General features: G+C 53.6%; 1 protein-coding gene across 1 annotated transcript; it reads right to left on the bottom strand.

Annotated features, from left to right (window-relative positions):
• Positions 1 to 4,313: 4,313 nt before the first annotated feature.
• On the bottom strand, positions 4,314 to 16,019 carry LOC136506596 (CRC domain-containing protein TSO1-like). The gene is made up of 6 exons (XM_066501508.1): positions 15,616 to 16,019; positions 15,417 to 15,482; positions 13,936 to 14,089; positions 7,785 to 7,877; positions 7,634 to 7,697; positions 4,314 to 5,096 (listed from the first exon to the last, which is right to left on the bottom strand). The coding sequence occupies exons 1-6, from the start codon at positions 15,870 to 15,872 to the stop codon at positions 4,519 to 4,521; spliced, it is 1,212 nt and encodes a 403-aa protein (XP_066357605.1). The 5' UTR covers positions 15,873 to 16,019; the 3' UTR covers positions 4,314 to 4,518.
• Between the last annotated feature and the right edge of the window lie 506 nt (positions 16,020 to 16,525).

Consider the following 16,525-nt stretch of genomic DNA (forward strand, 5'->3'; position numbering starts at 1 on the left):
GGTGGGGAGCGAGGCCACAAGTCGGTGTCGTGATACGGAGCTCTCCGCTTGTTGAATAGCGGTGGTCTCCACTAGTGCCTAGAGGTTCCGGTGGCTCACCTGTTCCTGAGGGTCGTTCGGCTCGGAAAGATCACGCAGAAGCATTGCCACAGCAGGGATGTTCTGATTGACCCGAGCGAACTGTGGGGGATCATTCCCCCTGTCCATGGTGTTGCGCTGGACCCGACGGGCGTGACCCCGGGCACCGCTCACCAGTCTATGCGCATGGGGTGCAGTGTGGTGCGTCGAGCGTGCTGGCGCAGTCGGTGGCTGGTGTAGCACTGTTGTCATGGTTCCTCGCCGTGCTCCCGTGTGAGCGTAGGGGTCTCCGTATGAGGGTTCGGAGGGGTGTGAGTCTGCAAGGACTCCGTTACCATCGATGGCTGTCCCGGAGCGTCCGCCATAGCGCACTCTCGGGACGAACGGTGGCTAGGTGCCACGTCGCTGATGCTGGAGCCGTCACTCCCAACATCGTCATCCATGAGGTCGAGGAAATAGGTGGGAGCGTAGCTCGCCATTCCCATGAATTCGGATGTGAGAGGGGGCGACGCCGGCATCCTTTGGAGCCCCCGGGCGTATGCGTCCGTGGAAGATGCAAGGCCGTAGGGGAACCGGTTGTATGGCAGTTGTGACAGGGACAATGGGGTCCCTCCGGGTAATTGGCTGAAGATAGAGGATAGCAAGTAAATAACAGCATGTACATTACTCACAGCAGGGTTTGAGTAGAGAGCTTGCTCGGAATGAAGCGCAGACGCTGTGTCGTCGAAGTCGTGCGTCCCGGAGTCGATGGAGGGCGCCCCTCCGACGGGTGCCAGAACGAGTGCCTCCTCACGGAGGTGTAGTATACCGAGCCGGTCGGGGACGAAGTCTAGGCTTCTGAGGAGGAAGTCCTGGGATGGCTCAAAGATGGGTGGAACCCCCATCCCAACCCGTGGGAGAGAGGGAAACTCGAGTGAGCCGAAGCGAATCATATCGCCCGAGCCCGCCATGGCGAAGGTGGCGGAAAAGTGGGCCATCTGATGACCAAAAAGTGTTGAACATACAACATCTTCCCCATGGACGACGCCAACTGTCGGTGCAGAAAGTGACCAACAAGTAAATATTTGTAGTTTTGCCGTACGTTGTGATCGGAGGTGGACTAACACTCAATGACATAGGGTTTATACTGGTTCAGGCAACGTGCCCTACGTCCTGTTTGAGTCGGTTGGTGACTTTATTCCTGAGCCCAGGTGCTCAAAGTTTGTAGTGGGGTTACAAACGAGAAGGAGAAAGATGGGGTGTACAAGAGGTCCGATCGGCTCTGATCTGAAGGGCCAAGAGCGACAGGAGCTCCGCTATGAGCTAAGTGTTCAAGCGTGTGCTTGAGGTCCAAACTTAACGGTTCTATGGTTGTGAGCTAGTGAACTTGATCGATCTAATGAATTTGGATTCACTTGAATCGACCTGGGTTAACTGAGTTTCTTGGGAGAGAGTGCATCCCCTTTTATAGATGAATGAGATGGCCTTACAAGTGAGAGAGAGAGAGAGTACGTATGCTTCTAAACCTTGTTGTCCACGCCGACAGGTACAGGATGATAGTAGGTGCCCACAACACTGTTGGATGTCAGATGCACGTGGGAGGTTACGTCGTCTTTGTTTGGGTATGGCAGATGTTGGTACCTGCATATACTGTTGATGCCCAGAGGCATGTGAGGAGTTTCACTATGTTCACTCGGTACGGTAAATCCCGGCGCCCACAACACTGTCGATGCCCAGAGGCATGTGGGGGGAGCCTTACCATATGGGAGTTAATGGCGCCCACAATACTGTAGGGGGAAAATATCGGCGCCTACAATACTGTTTGTGTCAGAGAGGTTGTAGAGTATTGTTTCTGCAGGTGTACAGGGTATGGTCCCTGGTACTGAGGTTTGACTTGTGCGTCCTGTCTTACTTTCTCTGTCCGTTTCCTGGTCCTTTCCGAGCGGGTGTCCCTGGTCGGTTGGTCCCAGCCGGCTCTGATTGCGCCAGTCAGAGAAGAGCAGTGAGCAAGGTATTCGCGTACCCCGGTCGGAGACGTGGAGTCAGAGTCGGAAGTAGTGCTTTGGCCAGGCCTTTCGGTCGGAGAGGCCGTCCGGAGGCGGGCTGGAGACCGAAGCGAGCGCTTCGGTCGGAGAGGTAGGTCGAAGTCGGAAGGTGGGTGCCGTTCCTCCTCGGCCAGGCCTTCCAGTCGGTGATTGGATCGTCCTCCTGGCCTGTCGTTCTGATACTTAGGCTGACCCATAAGTTGCGTGTTGTCTGCTTGGGCCGAGTCTTTGTTGAGAAGCCAGTCTGCGAGGGATCCCGGGTTTATGAACTCGACAGTTACTATTATTACCGTGATTCTTTTTCTGGCCTAATAGTTAGATCGATCATGTGAAAGTTAGAGACTTAAGACTAATTAATTTAATTTCTATTTTCTTCATATTATTCAGTGCTCTTTTAATTTGCTCTGCACTTCTTTTGTATCATAACACAAACGTTAACTATGTATCTTTTATCGTGTATATATTTCTGTCATGTATGATTGTTATTGGTTTGAACAGTTCCCTTATTATATCTAAATCTTGGCCTCACCCTGTATATAATACATTTTTTACATAGATAAAAAATGAAAGGAATAAGAATAATAGATTGGTGATTTGTGAAGATACACATACACAGCATGAGGATCCGAAGCTCGAAGATGCGGTGGAAAGGTTGGGATGATATGGACGGCCGGCGGGTGGAAAAGCGTCGAGGGAGCAGCAAGCTGCAATGATGGGTGCGCACAAGCCCCGCCGAGAACGCCACTTCTCCGCTGCTTTCTATGCCCAGGTGGGCCACATGCTGCACAACAGTCCAGTCCTTGTAGTGGGCCCACGTCCCTACTGGGCTTCGTTCCACATGAGCATCCGTGGGCCCTGGACCCACCACTGCCGTTTCCTTCGGTTTGTAGGTCCTCAGTCACCTCGTGTGAGAGTTGAGAAGAATTTCTATAGGACAGCAAACACACTTTCTGAATCTCGCAATGCTACACCCTGAAAACGCTGCCTCTATTTTAGCTTTTGCAAGCATATCAATATGCCACCTTTCAACCCTGTAATAGCATTCGTTCATGTAATGCACGATCGTCTATATTTTCCTCTAAAAATAGTACAACTTCGAACCAAATTGCTGTTTGAAAGACAAAAAAAAAAAGGAAGCCTTCTGGACACCCGGTCCTCTAAATCGGAATGTCGGCCCCGTTCGCTTCGCTGAAAAAAAAATCAAAATACTGTTTCGGCTGATTTATTGTGAGAGAAAAATACTGTTAGGGTTAAAAAGCTGAAAAAGTACGGAAGCGAACAGGGCCAAGGTGTGCAGCCTTTCGCGACACGGGTCCCTGTCAGCTGTACTGTGCTATACCACTGTGAGCTCTCATCAGTGCTCTCCAGATTTATATTTGTATTTATATATATACTCGTAGAAAAAAGAAGGAATTCGTTGCACAGTCAGATCTTATGATTCTTCTGAAAAGACTGGGAAACAAGACAGCTTATTTTGTCACACATGTCTATTTTTCGAAAAAATGGTCACGCAATGTTTGTAGCATGCACAAAATAGAATCTGTCCATTTTGTTGTTCTTGTCAGCTGAACTCGAAGAACAGAACACGAGGTATCTGAAGCTCCGGTGGCCACTCCATGGTGCTGATCTCTGGTGGCCACCGCGTGGTCAATCATCCATGGCCAATCATTCCGCCGCCTGGTTGGTGAGGCCGGCCCGGCGCCGGCACGGCGGCACCCCATCTGGTTGGTGCTGCTTGGTGGCGCCCATGGCTCACATGCTCCCAGGTTTGTCTCTTTGGGACAGGGACATGCATCTGCATGCGTAAGGCCTGATTGGCACACACCTGCCCCCGTGTTGTTCCCGTCGTCTGAGCTGTTTGCGTTGCCACAGCACGTTGCTGCCACTGTTCAGGGGACACGGGACACATCATCTCCTCTCTGGCCTTGCCACCGGGCAACCTCACCTCATGGGCATGAATGAACGTCAACTGATGCATCGCCCTCCAACAGGGTTGCAGTGTGAGGTTCCATGAATCTGGGCACTCTTTGACAATGGCACAATGCCACATAACATGGATAATATCAGGACATGGCACCAGGAACTCCCATTGTACAAATGAGAATGTCAACAGATCAGTGGCATCAAGCACTTCAGAACAGGTTCATGAACTTAATTACTCAAGGAAGGGGGGGGGGGGGGGGGGGGGGGGGGGGGGATGATTTACTGTAATTTTCTAACTGAAATCATAATGAACTTATTACTGCTAACCATAGGCAGGATTTCAATATAACATGCACCATAAATTAGCACTAGGTACATACATCGGTCCAGAACTCAACTCATTGTCAAGCTAGGCATTATATATCTACAGTACAGCACAGCATTATTAAGTATACGCCGACAAAAATTTCTCACGCTATCCCTAGCTAGCTACCTAGACAAGGCTCTTCATCTTACGCCTCAGCCACATTGGCCTAATATCTACACTCAGCGAGAGGAAAATCTCCCGGTTGTTCGCGTCCAAGAAGACGTCGGGCGCCAGCGACTTCTCGACCGGCGACAGCTCCCACATGGCGCTCATCACCTCGATGCACCTCGGGATGCTGAACCTGTTGTCCCCATGGATCTCTGGCTTCTTTCTCTCTCTCGGGGCGATGGCATGGGCTTCCATAGCATCGGAGGTCCTGTCCTCGCTCGGCCTCCTGGAGAAGCGCCATATTTCTCCGCGCGGTTCCTCAACTGGCCTCCTGGAGGGCTGCCAGGAGGATGACTCGGGACGCACCTGAGCCAGTGGTTTAGGGTACAGGTGCCCGTTCATGGTCTGGACTTCGACGCCGACTAGAGTCTCCTGTTGAAATGAAGACTCCCTGGACACTGGAGACGGAGGGACTGGGGAGAGTTGTCTGTTCATGTAGAAGTCATCTTCGTCGTCGCTTGAGTCAACTTCAGTCCCATTTCTTTCATGCAGTATAGGTGCAGCAACACTGCTTTTACCATCCAAAATAACGCCAACTGCAGAATAAGAATGAGAAATATCTTAGTATCAAGAACAGGTTCAAATTGCACATTGAAATCATATCTTATCCCATTAGTTAACAAATACCAAGCAAGCCATCATTTGTTAAAAAAAAACATACATGTTACTCTTTATCCGAACAAAAATAGGTGGTACAAGCTATTCAGGAAGACAGCATAACATATCAGGTTAACTTCAAGATATCCAAAACTACCAGCCAAAACAAAACAAGCTATTCAGGAGGCTACGAAAACACTTCAAATGAGGGCTTCTTTCTACGGCCCTGAAAAGTTTACCCTCCCTTATTTCACCCAAGGTTCAACTATCATCCCCCAAAATGACACTCCTATCCAACTGTTCAATTTTTTTCTTAATGGTGTTAAGTGTAGTTTAAAAGGACAATTTTGCTCCGAGGTAGAAAGTGTTCAGTTTGTACAGTATATCAGGTCTCTATATGTTGTTCTCAAATAAAGATCACACCAAGATTATGTTGCGAGATACCAACTATGAATATGAGATATATTTAACACAAATTGATATTTTAGAGTGGAAACTCAAATGTATGTTTCCATTTCAAAACGTCCAACAGCAGCACAGAAAGAGTACATGCATATTGCGTATTGCCAGATTTCAGAACTTTTGAGCTTAAATAAACATATCTAGTCGAAGTGGCGCCTCCACACTACTGGCACCATGGGCCGTTGCTCTGTTGTCGCAGAACACAAATCGCCACTCAATATCGGTCATGACACCTCACCACCGCGAGTTATGAGCTGTTACCACAGCCATCCGTCGCCGACGTGAGTTCACAGCATGGGACGCCATTGGCCTGCAGTTATCGCATTCTGCACCTTGCTATTGCCCGCACCCACAGTGCCGCCTGCTGCACACACCACGGCAACACCACCGACCTGGCGCCGCCAGCTCCATTCGCGCATAGAGCATCGCCTCCGCTGCTAGACCCTGCGGCTCCCACGTAAAGCATCAAAACCTGTGCCTTCCCACGACGACAAGGGCACCTGTGCAGCTCTCCTGGGCCCGTGACACTCCCGCAGAGAACACCCATGCCACTCCTCGCCCATGCCCTTCTCAATTGGTCCCGTGGCCACACAGTTCCTAGTCAGAACAACATCAGCATTGCCATCGAGCTCCTGCCTCTTGCTTGGCACAGTGCCATCAACTGAGCTGTCCCACAACATAATCGAGCGAAGCCTGCCCACGTGTCCATGAACGAGCCTGCCCCCACACCCTCCTTAGCTACATCTGCGCCGTCACCTCCGACCACAGGCGCTTTAGGGTTTGGGAGGATAGGGATAGGGAGCAGTGAATGGATGAGCGGCTGCCCGTCGGCCGGATGTCCCTTGGATGGCAGTGTCATTTTACGGATGAAAGTTGAACCTAGTGTCAAGTAAGGGAGGATGAACTTTTAAGGGCCATAGAAAGAAGCCCTCATTTAATCATTTTACCAGTGTCAAATAAGGAAATTTCTCGACTACACTTTGCATACCATACTAGCATTACAGTCTCTAATTCTATATTAAGACAGCACTACAGCCAGTGCACTGGCATGAAGTCAACTACTCTGAAAAATTACCAAAGTATATGTAGTTCCTCAAAAAGCATTCTCAAGAATAGCCTGCTTATTATTTCTCATCAACTTGAGATAACATGCCTTCCTATCCTAGATATTGTTGCTGAGGACTCACTGCTGTTCTAATGACCCCTAGTGGTCTTGGACCGATCTCACAGCTAAGAATAGCCAGCTCCAAGCTCTGCAAATAGGGCCATAGTAAGCTCAATGGGGTTGGCAGTCACTTTTGTTAGAATGGCTCCATAGTCAAGGTTTGCCTAGAGGAAGGTACGGTGGTTGGCTGTCATAACAAGTTGTAGAGATGGTACTAGGATATGAATTCTAGTTGTAGAGGTTAATTAAAAGATCAGTTACCTTCCAACAGAACAGCCCATGTTCCTACAGATAGGAAAAGGGGTAGTGCAGGCCTGCTGGGACTTTCAGAAGAGCCTTTGACCATCTGCCTAAATCCTCTAATACAATTATACAGCAGACAACTCCTGAAAAAGCTGCTCTAGCTAGGAAGCTAACAAGGTACTTCATAACCTCTGTATTCAGATTCTAATGTCTCTACGAAAAACGATAGCTTCAAGAGCAAGATAATGAACCTAATCATGCTTAGTTGCTTACACCCTCTCTCTCTCTCTCTCCCTCCCTCCTCCAACCCCTCTGGGCCCTGGTAAGACTGGGCAGTAACATTGGGTGACAGGTTCTATTGGTGCAGAGTTCCTGACAACACTATCTAGCTGTTCCTAAGAGTGCTAGAACATAAAATTGTTCAAAACAGTATCAAGCAATGAAAAAAATCACAAGTCATGCGAAAAAACTATCTAGTTGGCAGTTAAGGAAGAAACGTGTGCAATACTAAGGTACCAAACAGAATTAAACTAGAAGTTATCTGATGCAAAACTCCCACATTAAAATCATTCGCTAGACTCCATTCCAGCTCCTTAATTGCATTACCTTTTCTCCCAAATGGGTTTCTACAATCATCGCATTTACAGTTGATGGAGCATCCTGCCCCTCCCTTCAAATTAAAAAAAAAACATGTTTCCTTAATCACAAACTGTCATAATGAAAATGAAAATTAACGGGACAAGGCTGAATATGGAACCTGGTAGCAGTCACAGTACTTCTTAAGGCAGCCTGACTTCTTGCAGGTGCATTTTCTTCTAACAAGATCCATAGGGGACCTTATGACTTGTTCCTGAAGCCAATAAATAGCAGGTGTTAGTCGCTGAATTCTCACTCTTGGTAGTAGGAGAATTCTTACTCTCATCGAGAGAGGATGACACTAGGAGTTGGGGCAATTTTCTTGTCTATTTCTCACACAAGCTCACACAAATGCCATACCAACCTGAGGGGTTGGGGTTACATATTTATAGGCTGCTAGCCAGCCAAGCATATGCCAAGATGCTAGTCTAAGATGCTAGTCTAAGATACTAATATGCTGTCCTAGCTAAGATGCTGTCCTCTAGTCTAAGATGCTGTCCTCTAAGATGCTGTCCTCTAGTCTAAGATGCTGTCCTAAAAACAGAAAAACAGCCACAAGGACCATGACCATGTGAGCATCATAGCCCCACAAAGACCAGCCATACATGAGACTTATCCATCATTCTCCCCCTAAGTCTTGTGCGTCGTCTTGTGGGAGAGTTGAACCATCCCGGTCCTGGAGCAGAGCTCAAGGAACTTGATCCTCCCAAGGGGCTTGGTGAGCAGGTCCGCAAGCTGGTCCTTGGTGTTGATGTAGCTCGCCTTGATGCTCCCTTCCTCCAAACAGCCTCGGATGAAGTGGTACCTCACCCGGATGTGCTTGCTGCGTTCGTGGAACACGGGGTTCTTTGCCAGGGCCAGAGCGGACTTGCTGTCCACCCTGAGCTCCACCGCTCTAGTGTCTCTGCCGAGGAGATCACCAAGCAGTCGAGCGAGCCAGAGCGCCTGAGTCGAAGCGGTGGAGGCCGCTATGTACTCGGCCTCGCAGCTGGACAGGGCCACCACCTGCTGCTTGACCGACTGCCAGCTAACGAGGCACTTGCCGAGGAAGAAGAGGATCCCGCTCGTGCTCTTGCTGGTGTCGATGTCGCCGGCGTGGTCGCTGTCGCTGTACCCGACGAAGTGTGCCGCCCCAGGGCACCTCGGGTAGTAGAGGCCGTGGTCGAGAGTCCCCGCAACGTAGCGGATGATCCTCTTCACAGCCTGCTGGTGCTCCGTCGTCGGTCGCTGCATGAACCGACTAACGTAGCCGACGGAGAATGCCAAGTCTGGCCGTGTGTGGGCGAGGTAGCGAAGGCTCCCCACAAGACGCCGGTACTGCGTAGCGTCCACCTCCTCCGTCGTGCTGTCGCGGCTCAGCTTCAGCCTCTCCTCCATCGGAGTGAGAGCTGGGTTGCAGTCGGTGAGCCCAGCTAGCTCAACGACGCGCTTGGCGTAGGCGGTCTGTCGAAGCGTGATCCCGGAGTCATCCTGGTGCACCTCGATTCCCAGGTAGAAGGAGAGAGGCCCCAGGTCACTCATCTGGAAGGTGGCCTTCATCTCTTCCTTGAATGCCGCCACCTCCGCATCCTTGGTGCCGGTGATCACCAAGTCGTCGACGTAGACACCCACCAGCAGGGCATTTCCTCCATTGCCCCGTCGGTAGATGGCCGCCTCGTGCGGGCTTTGCTCGAAGCCCATCCCCTTTAGCGTGGAATCCAACTTGGCATTCCACGCCCTCGGTGCCTGCCGCAAGCCATAGAGGGCCTTGCGCAGGCGGAGCACCTTGCCCTCCTTGCCGGGGATCGCAAATCCCGGCGGCTGGTGCACGTAGACCTCCTCCTTCAAGTCGCCGTTAAGGAACGCCGACTTGACGTCCATGTGGTGAACACGCCAGCCCTCCTGGGCAGCTAGCGCAAGGAGGAGTCGCACGGACTCCATCCGTGCCACGGGAGCAAAGGCGTCGTCGAAGTCGACCCCCTCCTGCTGCACGAAACCTCGTGCCACCAAGCGAGCCTTGTGCTTGACGATGGCACCGGCTTCATCCCTCTTCAGCTTGTACACCCACTTAAGGGTGATCGCGCGATGACCACGAGGAAGGTCAGCAAGCTCCCAGGTGCGGTTCTTCTCAACCGCATCCATCTCCAACTGCATCGCGGCACGCCATGCCGCGTGTCTCTCGGCCTCTGCGAACGACCGAGGCTCGCCGTCGTCACACGCAAGGTGCAACTGCGCCTCCAGGTCCTCCAGGTCGTGAGGCACCAGTCCCGGCACCGGCTGGTCGCCGAGAAGGTTCTCCACCGTACGGTACCGCAACGGCTCACCGTCGTGGTACGCGTCGACGCGCTCCTCGTCGTGAGAGAGCGGAGTAGCGAGCTCAACCGGGCCGTGCTCGACACGAGCTGGTGGTGGAGTAGACGTGCCCGGAGTGGTGCCTGTCGGTGCTGGAGTGCGTGGCGTTGCCGGCTGTGGTGGAGCCGGCGAAGAGCTCATCGCAGCCGAGGTCCTGGCTGGAGAGCGTGGTGCTGTCGGAGTAGCAGGTGCCGGGGTCGGTGGAGGCTCGGAGACTGGGGTAGACGTGCTCGCCGAAGAAGAACTGCCTACTCCCCCAGCTCCCTCGAAGTGGACGTACTCGACAGTGAAGTCGTCGTACGTCGGAGCCGAGCCGTCGTCCACTGCCTTGTCCCACGCCCATCCTCGCCCTTCGTCGAACACAACGTCGCGCGCCGTGCGCACACGCTGTGTCTTCGGATCGAGGATGCGGTAGGCCTTCGAGCCCTCCGCGTAGCCGATGAACACTCCCGGAGTGCTCCTGTCGTCGAGCTTGCTGATGTGGCCAAGCTCCTTGGCGAATGCGAGGCAGCCGAAGACCCGCAAGTGGGAGACCGCCGGCTTGCGCCCATGCCAAGCCTCGTACGGCGTCCTGCCGTCGAGCGCCTTGGTAGGCGAGCGGTTGAGGATGTAGACGGCCGTCACCACCGCCTCTCCCCAGAAGATAGCCGGCATCCCCCTCTGCTTGAGGAGGGCCCGAGCCATCCCCACAACCGTCTGGTTGCGCCGCTCGACGACGCCGTTCTGCTGCGGGCTGTACGGCGCGGAGTAGTGGCGCTGAATGCCCTCGTCAGCGCAGTACGACGCGAATTCAGCCGCCGTGAATTCGCCGCCGTTGTCGGTGCGCAGCACGCGCAGCTTGCGGCCGCACTCCGCCTCCGCAGCAGCCTGCGCGTGTCTGATGGCGTCCGCAGCCTCTCCCTTGCTGCCGAGGACCATCACCCACATGTAGCGGGAGAGGTCGTCGACGAGCAGCAGGAAGTAGCGTCGTCCTCCCGGTGTGGCCGGTGTCACCGGGCCACACAAGTCCCCGTGCACGAGCTCGAGCCTCTCCTTGGCTCGAAAGCTCGCCCGCTGGGGAAAGGGGAGTCGCCTCTGCTTCGTCAACACGCAGACGTCGCAGAGCTGCTCCACATGGTCGAGGCACGGCAGGCCTCGCACCATCTCCGTGGCACTGAGCCGCTTCAGGGCCTCAAAGTGAAGGTGCCCGAAACGCTCGTGCCACTGCCACGCCTCGTCGTCCCGACGAGCAGCGAGACAGAGGGGTTGTGCCACCTGCACGTTAAGGACATAGAGTCGATTTGCGCTTCTGGATACCTTGGCAAGAAGGCGACGACGACGATCCCAAATCCTCATGACTCCGTCCTCAACCACCACGCGCGAACCGTTCTCATCCAGCTGTCCCAAGCTGATGATGGAGTTCCTCAACGCGGGGATGTAGTAGACTCCGGTGAGCAGCCTGTGCTCACCAGACACGGCGGTGAAGATGATGGAGCCGACGCCCTTGATCTCCACGCCGGAGGCATCCCCAAACTTGACGGAGCCTCGGACGCTAGAGTCAAGCTCGGTGAAGAACTCCCGTCGACCGGTCATGTGATGGGTGGCGCCGGTGTCGAGGCACCACCCGTCAGTCTTGTCGTTGCCGGAGCTGTCGCCGAGGAGGGCGTGTGCTTTTGGCTCGTCAAGGTGGAGGAGAGCCGCTGCGGCCGGTGCCGCTGGAGGTAGCTCGATGCTGGCATGTGCCATGAACAGAGCCGGCTCCTCCTCCGCCTGTGCGACGTGGGCCTGGCCGCGTCGTGGCTGTCGACAGTCCTTGGCCCAATGGCCAAGCTGGCCGCAGTTGCGGCAGGCGTCGTCTCGTGCCGGCTTGTGCCTGCCGGCGGCGCCGCCCTGGGCGCCTCCGCGGGCATCACCCTCGGCACGTCCTCGCGCCCCGGCCTGGGCGTCTCTGCGCGCCTTGCGTGGCTTGCCACGCTTGCGGCCGCCTGTCGCGGAAGAAGGCTCCCCCTTCCTCCGGTCACCTTGGCTGGCAAGCCACTGCTCCCGAGTGAGAAGGAGCTTCCCGCCAGTGGTGATGGGCCCCGAGAGGGACTGTGGCTCATCGCTGTCGACGACCTTGAGGCGACCTATCGCCTCCTCGATCGACATCGTGGAGAGATCCAGCAGAGACTCGATCGAGCGAGCCATCTGCTTGTACTTCTCGGGGACGCAGCGGAAGAGCTTTTCGACAGCTCTCTCCTCGCCGTAAGTGTCGTCGCCGAACTGCACCATCTTCTGCAACAGAGTGTTGAGACGGAGAGCAAAGTCATCAACGTCCTCACCTGGCTTGAAGGCCAGGTTCTCCCACTCCTTGCGAAGTGCCTGCAGTGTGGACTTGCGGGCGCGGTCGCTGCCGATGCGTGCCGCAGCGATGGCGTCCCAAGCCTCCTTGGCAGTCCGCTTGCCGGTAAGCGAGAACTGCATCTCGGGCGGGACTGCAGCGATGAGAGCATCCAGCGCCCGTCGATCTAGGTCGTAGTCGACGTCGCCGTACCGGACTGCCTCCCACATGTGCCGCACCTGGAGCTTTACCCTCATCACCGCAGCCCACTCGACGTAGTTGGTCTTGGTGAGGGTAGGCCACCCACCGCCGGGACCAACGTCCCTGACAACAGCCTGGAGCCCGTGGTAACCACGGTACCGATCCGGGGAGAGAGAGCCACGCTGCCTGTGAAGGCCGCGCTCTCCATCGACCCGTCGGTACCGATCCGGGGAGAGAGAGCCACGCTGCCTGTGAAGGCCGCGCTCTCCATCAACCCGTCCGCCACCGTTGCCGTGCACGCCTCCTCCAGGAGCGCCACCGGCGCGTCCGCGCCTGTCTGGGCTGCCGCCGCGCTCGTGGGCGTGCGCGGCTGCCCCAGGAGCGCCACCGCCGTGCGCACCTCCTCCAGGAGCGCCGCCAGCGTGTCCGCGCCTATCTGGGCTGCCGCCACGCTCGTGGACGTGCGCGGCTGTCCACTGCGCCGCCCGCGCTCGCGCTGCCTCCCTCTCTAGCAGCTCGAGGTCCGCATCGGCGGTGTCGTCAGCGGAAATGGAGCTGCCGATGCTGCCGCGCAGAGCCTCGACCTCCGCCGCCGCCGCACGCGTTGCATTCGCCGCCGCCGCTGCTTCCGCCTCCGCTCTGGCTGCTGCCAGCTCCGCCGCTGCTAGCCTCGACGCCCTTACCGCCGCCGCAGCGGTCTCTGCCGCCGCTCGCTCGCGTTCCTCTGCCGCGGCAAGTTCGGCCTCCTGCCGACGCCGCGTGCTCGAGGCGACCGAGCGCTGAGACTGCCCTGCGGACATGACGCGCTACCGGGGGGCTGCTGCGTGGGGAGAGGGCTGCTTCAGACGAGCTGGGAGAGGAGTGAACAGGAGCGGCCGGAGGAGCTGCTGCTGCCAACAGCTGGGGCTGTTGTGGGGCTGGGAGAGAAGATGAGCAAGAGATGCTCAGGCTACAGGATAATACGGCTCTGATACCAGTTGTTAGTCGCTGAATTCTCACTCTTGGTAGTAGGAGAATTCTTACTCTCATCGAGAGAGGATGACACTAGGAGTTGGGGCAATTTTCTTGTCTATTTCTCACACAAGCTCACACAAATGCCATACCAACCTGAGGGGTTGGGGTTACATATTTATAGGCTGCTAGCCAGCCAAGCATATGCCAAGATGCTAGTCTAAGATGCTAGTCTAAGATACTAATATGCTGTCCTAGCTAAGATGCTGTCCTCTAGTCTAAGATGCTGTCCTCTAAGATGCTGTCCTCTAGTCTAAGATGCTGTCCTAAAAACAGAAAAACAGCCACAAGGACCATGACCATGTGAGCATCATAGCCCCACAAAGACCAGCCATACATGAGACTTATCCATCAGCAGGATCACCAAAAACAAAATGAAAGAAAGAGTATAAAAAGATATAGATAAGGTGATGTAAGAAGAAATTCATACCACTATGTCTTGACCAGCTTCTGATGTTTGGACAGGTTTCAGAGGTAAAACCGGTGCAGTCCGTGGAGCAACTTGCAGTGGTTGCTTGTTTTCACAAGGTTCGCATCCACATGACTCAGTACAACGTGACCCAGAAGCAAAGCACACACAATAACTGTTACAGAATAACACAGATAATGATTATACACAAAAGAGAACTTAAATTAGCAAGAAAAAACAAAAAGCAAGGCACACAAACATATGGTCAGGTGTGGAGGTTACATGCCAGTGCATAGGCAATGGCATGCACTAAGCGTCCACAGGACTACAGGTGTGTGCATAAACCAGCCCGATTTACTTAGCACAGTGTTTTCAACACAGCAGACTAATCACGATTACTCCATGATTCATAAACATATTGGTAACTGGATGTGATCAGGTATATTGACTTTGGTTAGCGTAGACAACCAGTAGGCTAATATTAGTCACAATTAGTTTGCCAAGTCTGGGCGACTGACTTGCAGCCAGTAGCATGAGCTTGGCAATTCTGGCCCAACAGTATATGAGCCCATTAGAAATCAATATATGCATGTATACACACACATATAACATTTGCAGCTCTGTTTTTTTACCTAACTCGAATCTATTTGTTCTCTGCAGTCTCTATTCCATGCTCTGCAAGATGTTAATGCCCTCAACATGAGTTAATAGGGTTTACACAATCAGGTACAGCCAACAAACTAGGTAGTAGGCAGCATGAGCCAACCGGACAACTTGGTCGACTAGCCAACGGACTAATCATGCATGTGTAGTTGACTAGTTGGTAGTGGTGCAGTGCCCAGGCAAGTCCACCTGACTTTATAACACTTGAAAACATTGGTTCAGCATTCACCTTTATTGCAATAATGACCTGTATGTTAAACCCTCATCGGCAAACTCAGCTCTCTCCACAGGATGAGTGGTACACAGCATTACATCCAAATACACCAGAAAATGCAGCATGCTCTTCTTCCACTGTGCAACCACACAGTGGGATAGAATAAAACGAGAAGCATTGCTACACTTTGAACTAAAACAATGGAACCAGCTTCTTCTCATTAATCTATATCGAATTATGAACTGGACTACTGGAGTTAGTGGAGAGCTCAAGATACTAAATAAAGCCGCAGCATTATGCTACTAGGCAGTGTGAGATTGACGAAACAAAAATTAGCACCGTGCATTTGAAACATATAAGACTAATCAGATCTAAACCTGCCTAAAACAATACTGAATTCGTCAGCGACAGCAAACCAGAACAGCAGCGCATCAAAAATGATAAAGACATCCTAGGCGCACACTGAGGACGACATGTTGTACTGAAGGAAAAAGCTCGTTTTTTTCTCTCTAGCCATACCTCATCACTTCATCAGTCATCCCATGGTGAAACATATACTGCTGGGGCGAACGAAACAATGGAGAAGGCTGCAAGCCCGGTGTGGGGGTGAAAGAGGGGAACTTACAGCTTCATGCACCTGGACTTCTTGCAGCTGCAGGTCTTGCACCCGTCCCCGTCCTCCGCCTTCCTCCTGATTCACCCAGCAAAGAGAAGAAAAACAGAGTGGCGAAGGGAGAGAAAAAAATGTTAGCAGGAGCGAATCGCACGCAACGAACCAAAATTGGAAACCGGAAACTTTGCAGAAAAGGGGAAGGCGCACGGACCTCCTCTTCCTGTCGGAGTTGCCGTTGGCCTCCGCCGGCGCCGGCGCTGGAGCCGGTGGCGAGACGGCCGCGGAGGCGGTGGGAGCGGCAGCCTCTGCGGCGGGGGTCGGGGGCAGGACCGGGGCGGGAGGTGGCGGGGGCGGAGGAGGAGGAGGCGGAGCAGGAGCAGGAGGAGGCGGGGAGAGGCGCGCGTCGTCGGGCTCCGATCCGGCGGGCTCCGGCAGCGGGAGATTCGGCGCCCCCACCTCCGCCTCCATCAGATCGGGCGCCGCCGCCGCCGCAGCAGCTGGCGGCGCCCCGATCGGCGGCTCGGGCGGCGTGGTGGGGCTCTCCGTGGCGACGAAGCGAAGGCGAGCGCGTGAGGGGGTGCGAGGTGCGGTCGGAAGGGGAGAGGGAGGGGCACGAGGGAAGGAAAGCCAACTGGTGAAATGGAAGGGATGGGGGTTAGGGGTGCTTTGAGATTCGCGCTCCCTGCTGGGACGGCTGTGATCGGCTGTTTCCTCCTTGGATCCGGTTTGGTTCCGTTTCGACCTGGGCTTGGCCTTTTTCTTTTTGGTTTGGCAGGGTGTGATCGGTAGTGGAGTGATTAAATACTCTAAATTAATGCCGTTTTTTTTTTTTTTGCTTTTATAGACACATAGCCTTTACTATGCATCTAAACATATACTATATCTAGAAAAATCAAAATGACTTATAATTTGGAACGGATGGAGTAGTAAATTACTAGCAGCTGAAATTCGGATAGATTAGTAGCAGCTCAAATAATGAATGAATTTGTGGTGTGCACATATAAATTCCCACGAATCCAAATGTTAAATGAATACGAACATGGATAGCCAAAGTTGATATTCCAAATCCTATGCTCCACATGAATCAGTAGCAGCTCGAATAATAATTGGAGGGTTTTTTT

This window comes from Miscanthus floridulus, chromosome 15 (genome assembly GCF_019320115.1).
Source record: "Miscanthus floridulus cultivar M001 chromosome 15, ASM1932011v1, whole genome shotgun sequence".
NCBI classification, from domain to species: Eukaryota; Viridiplantae; Streptophyta; class Magnoliopsida; order Poales; family Poaceae; genus Miscanthus; species Miscanthus floridulus.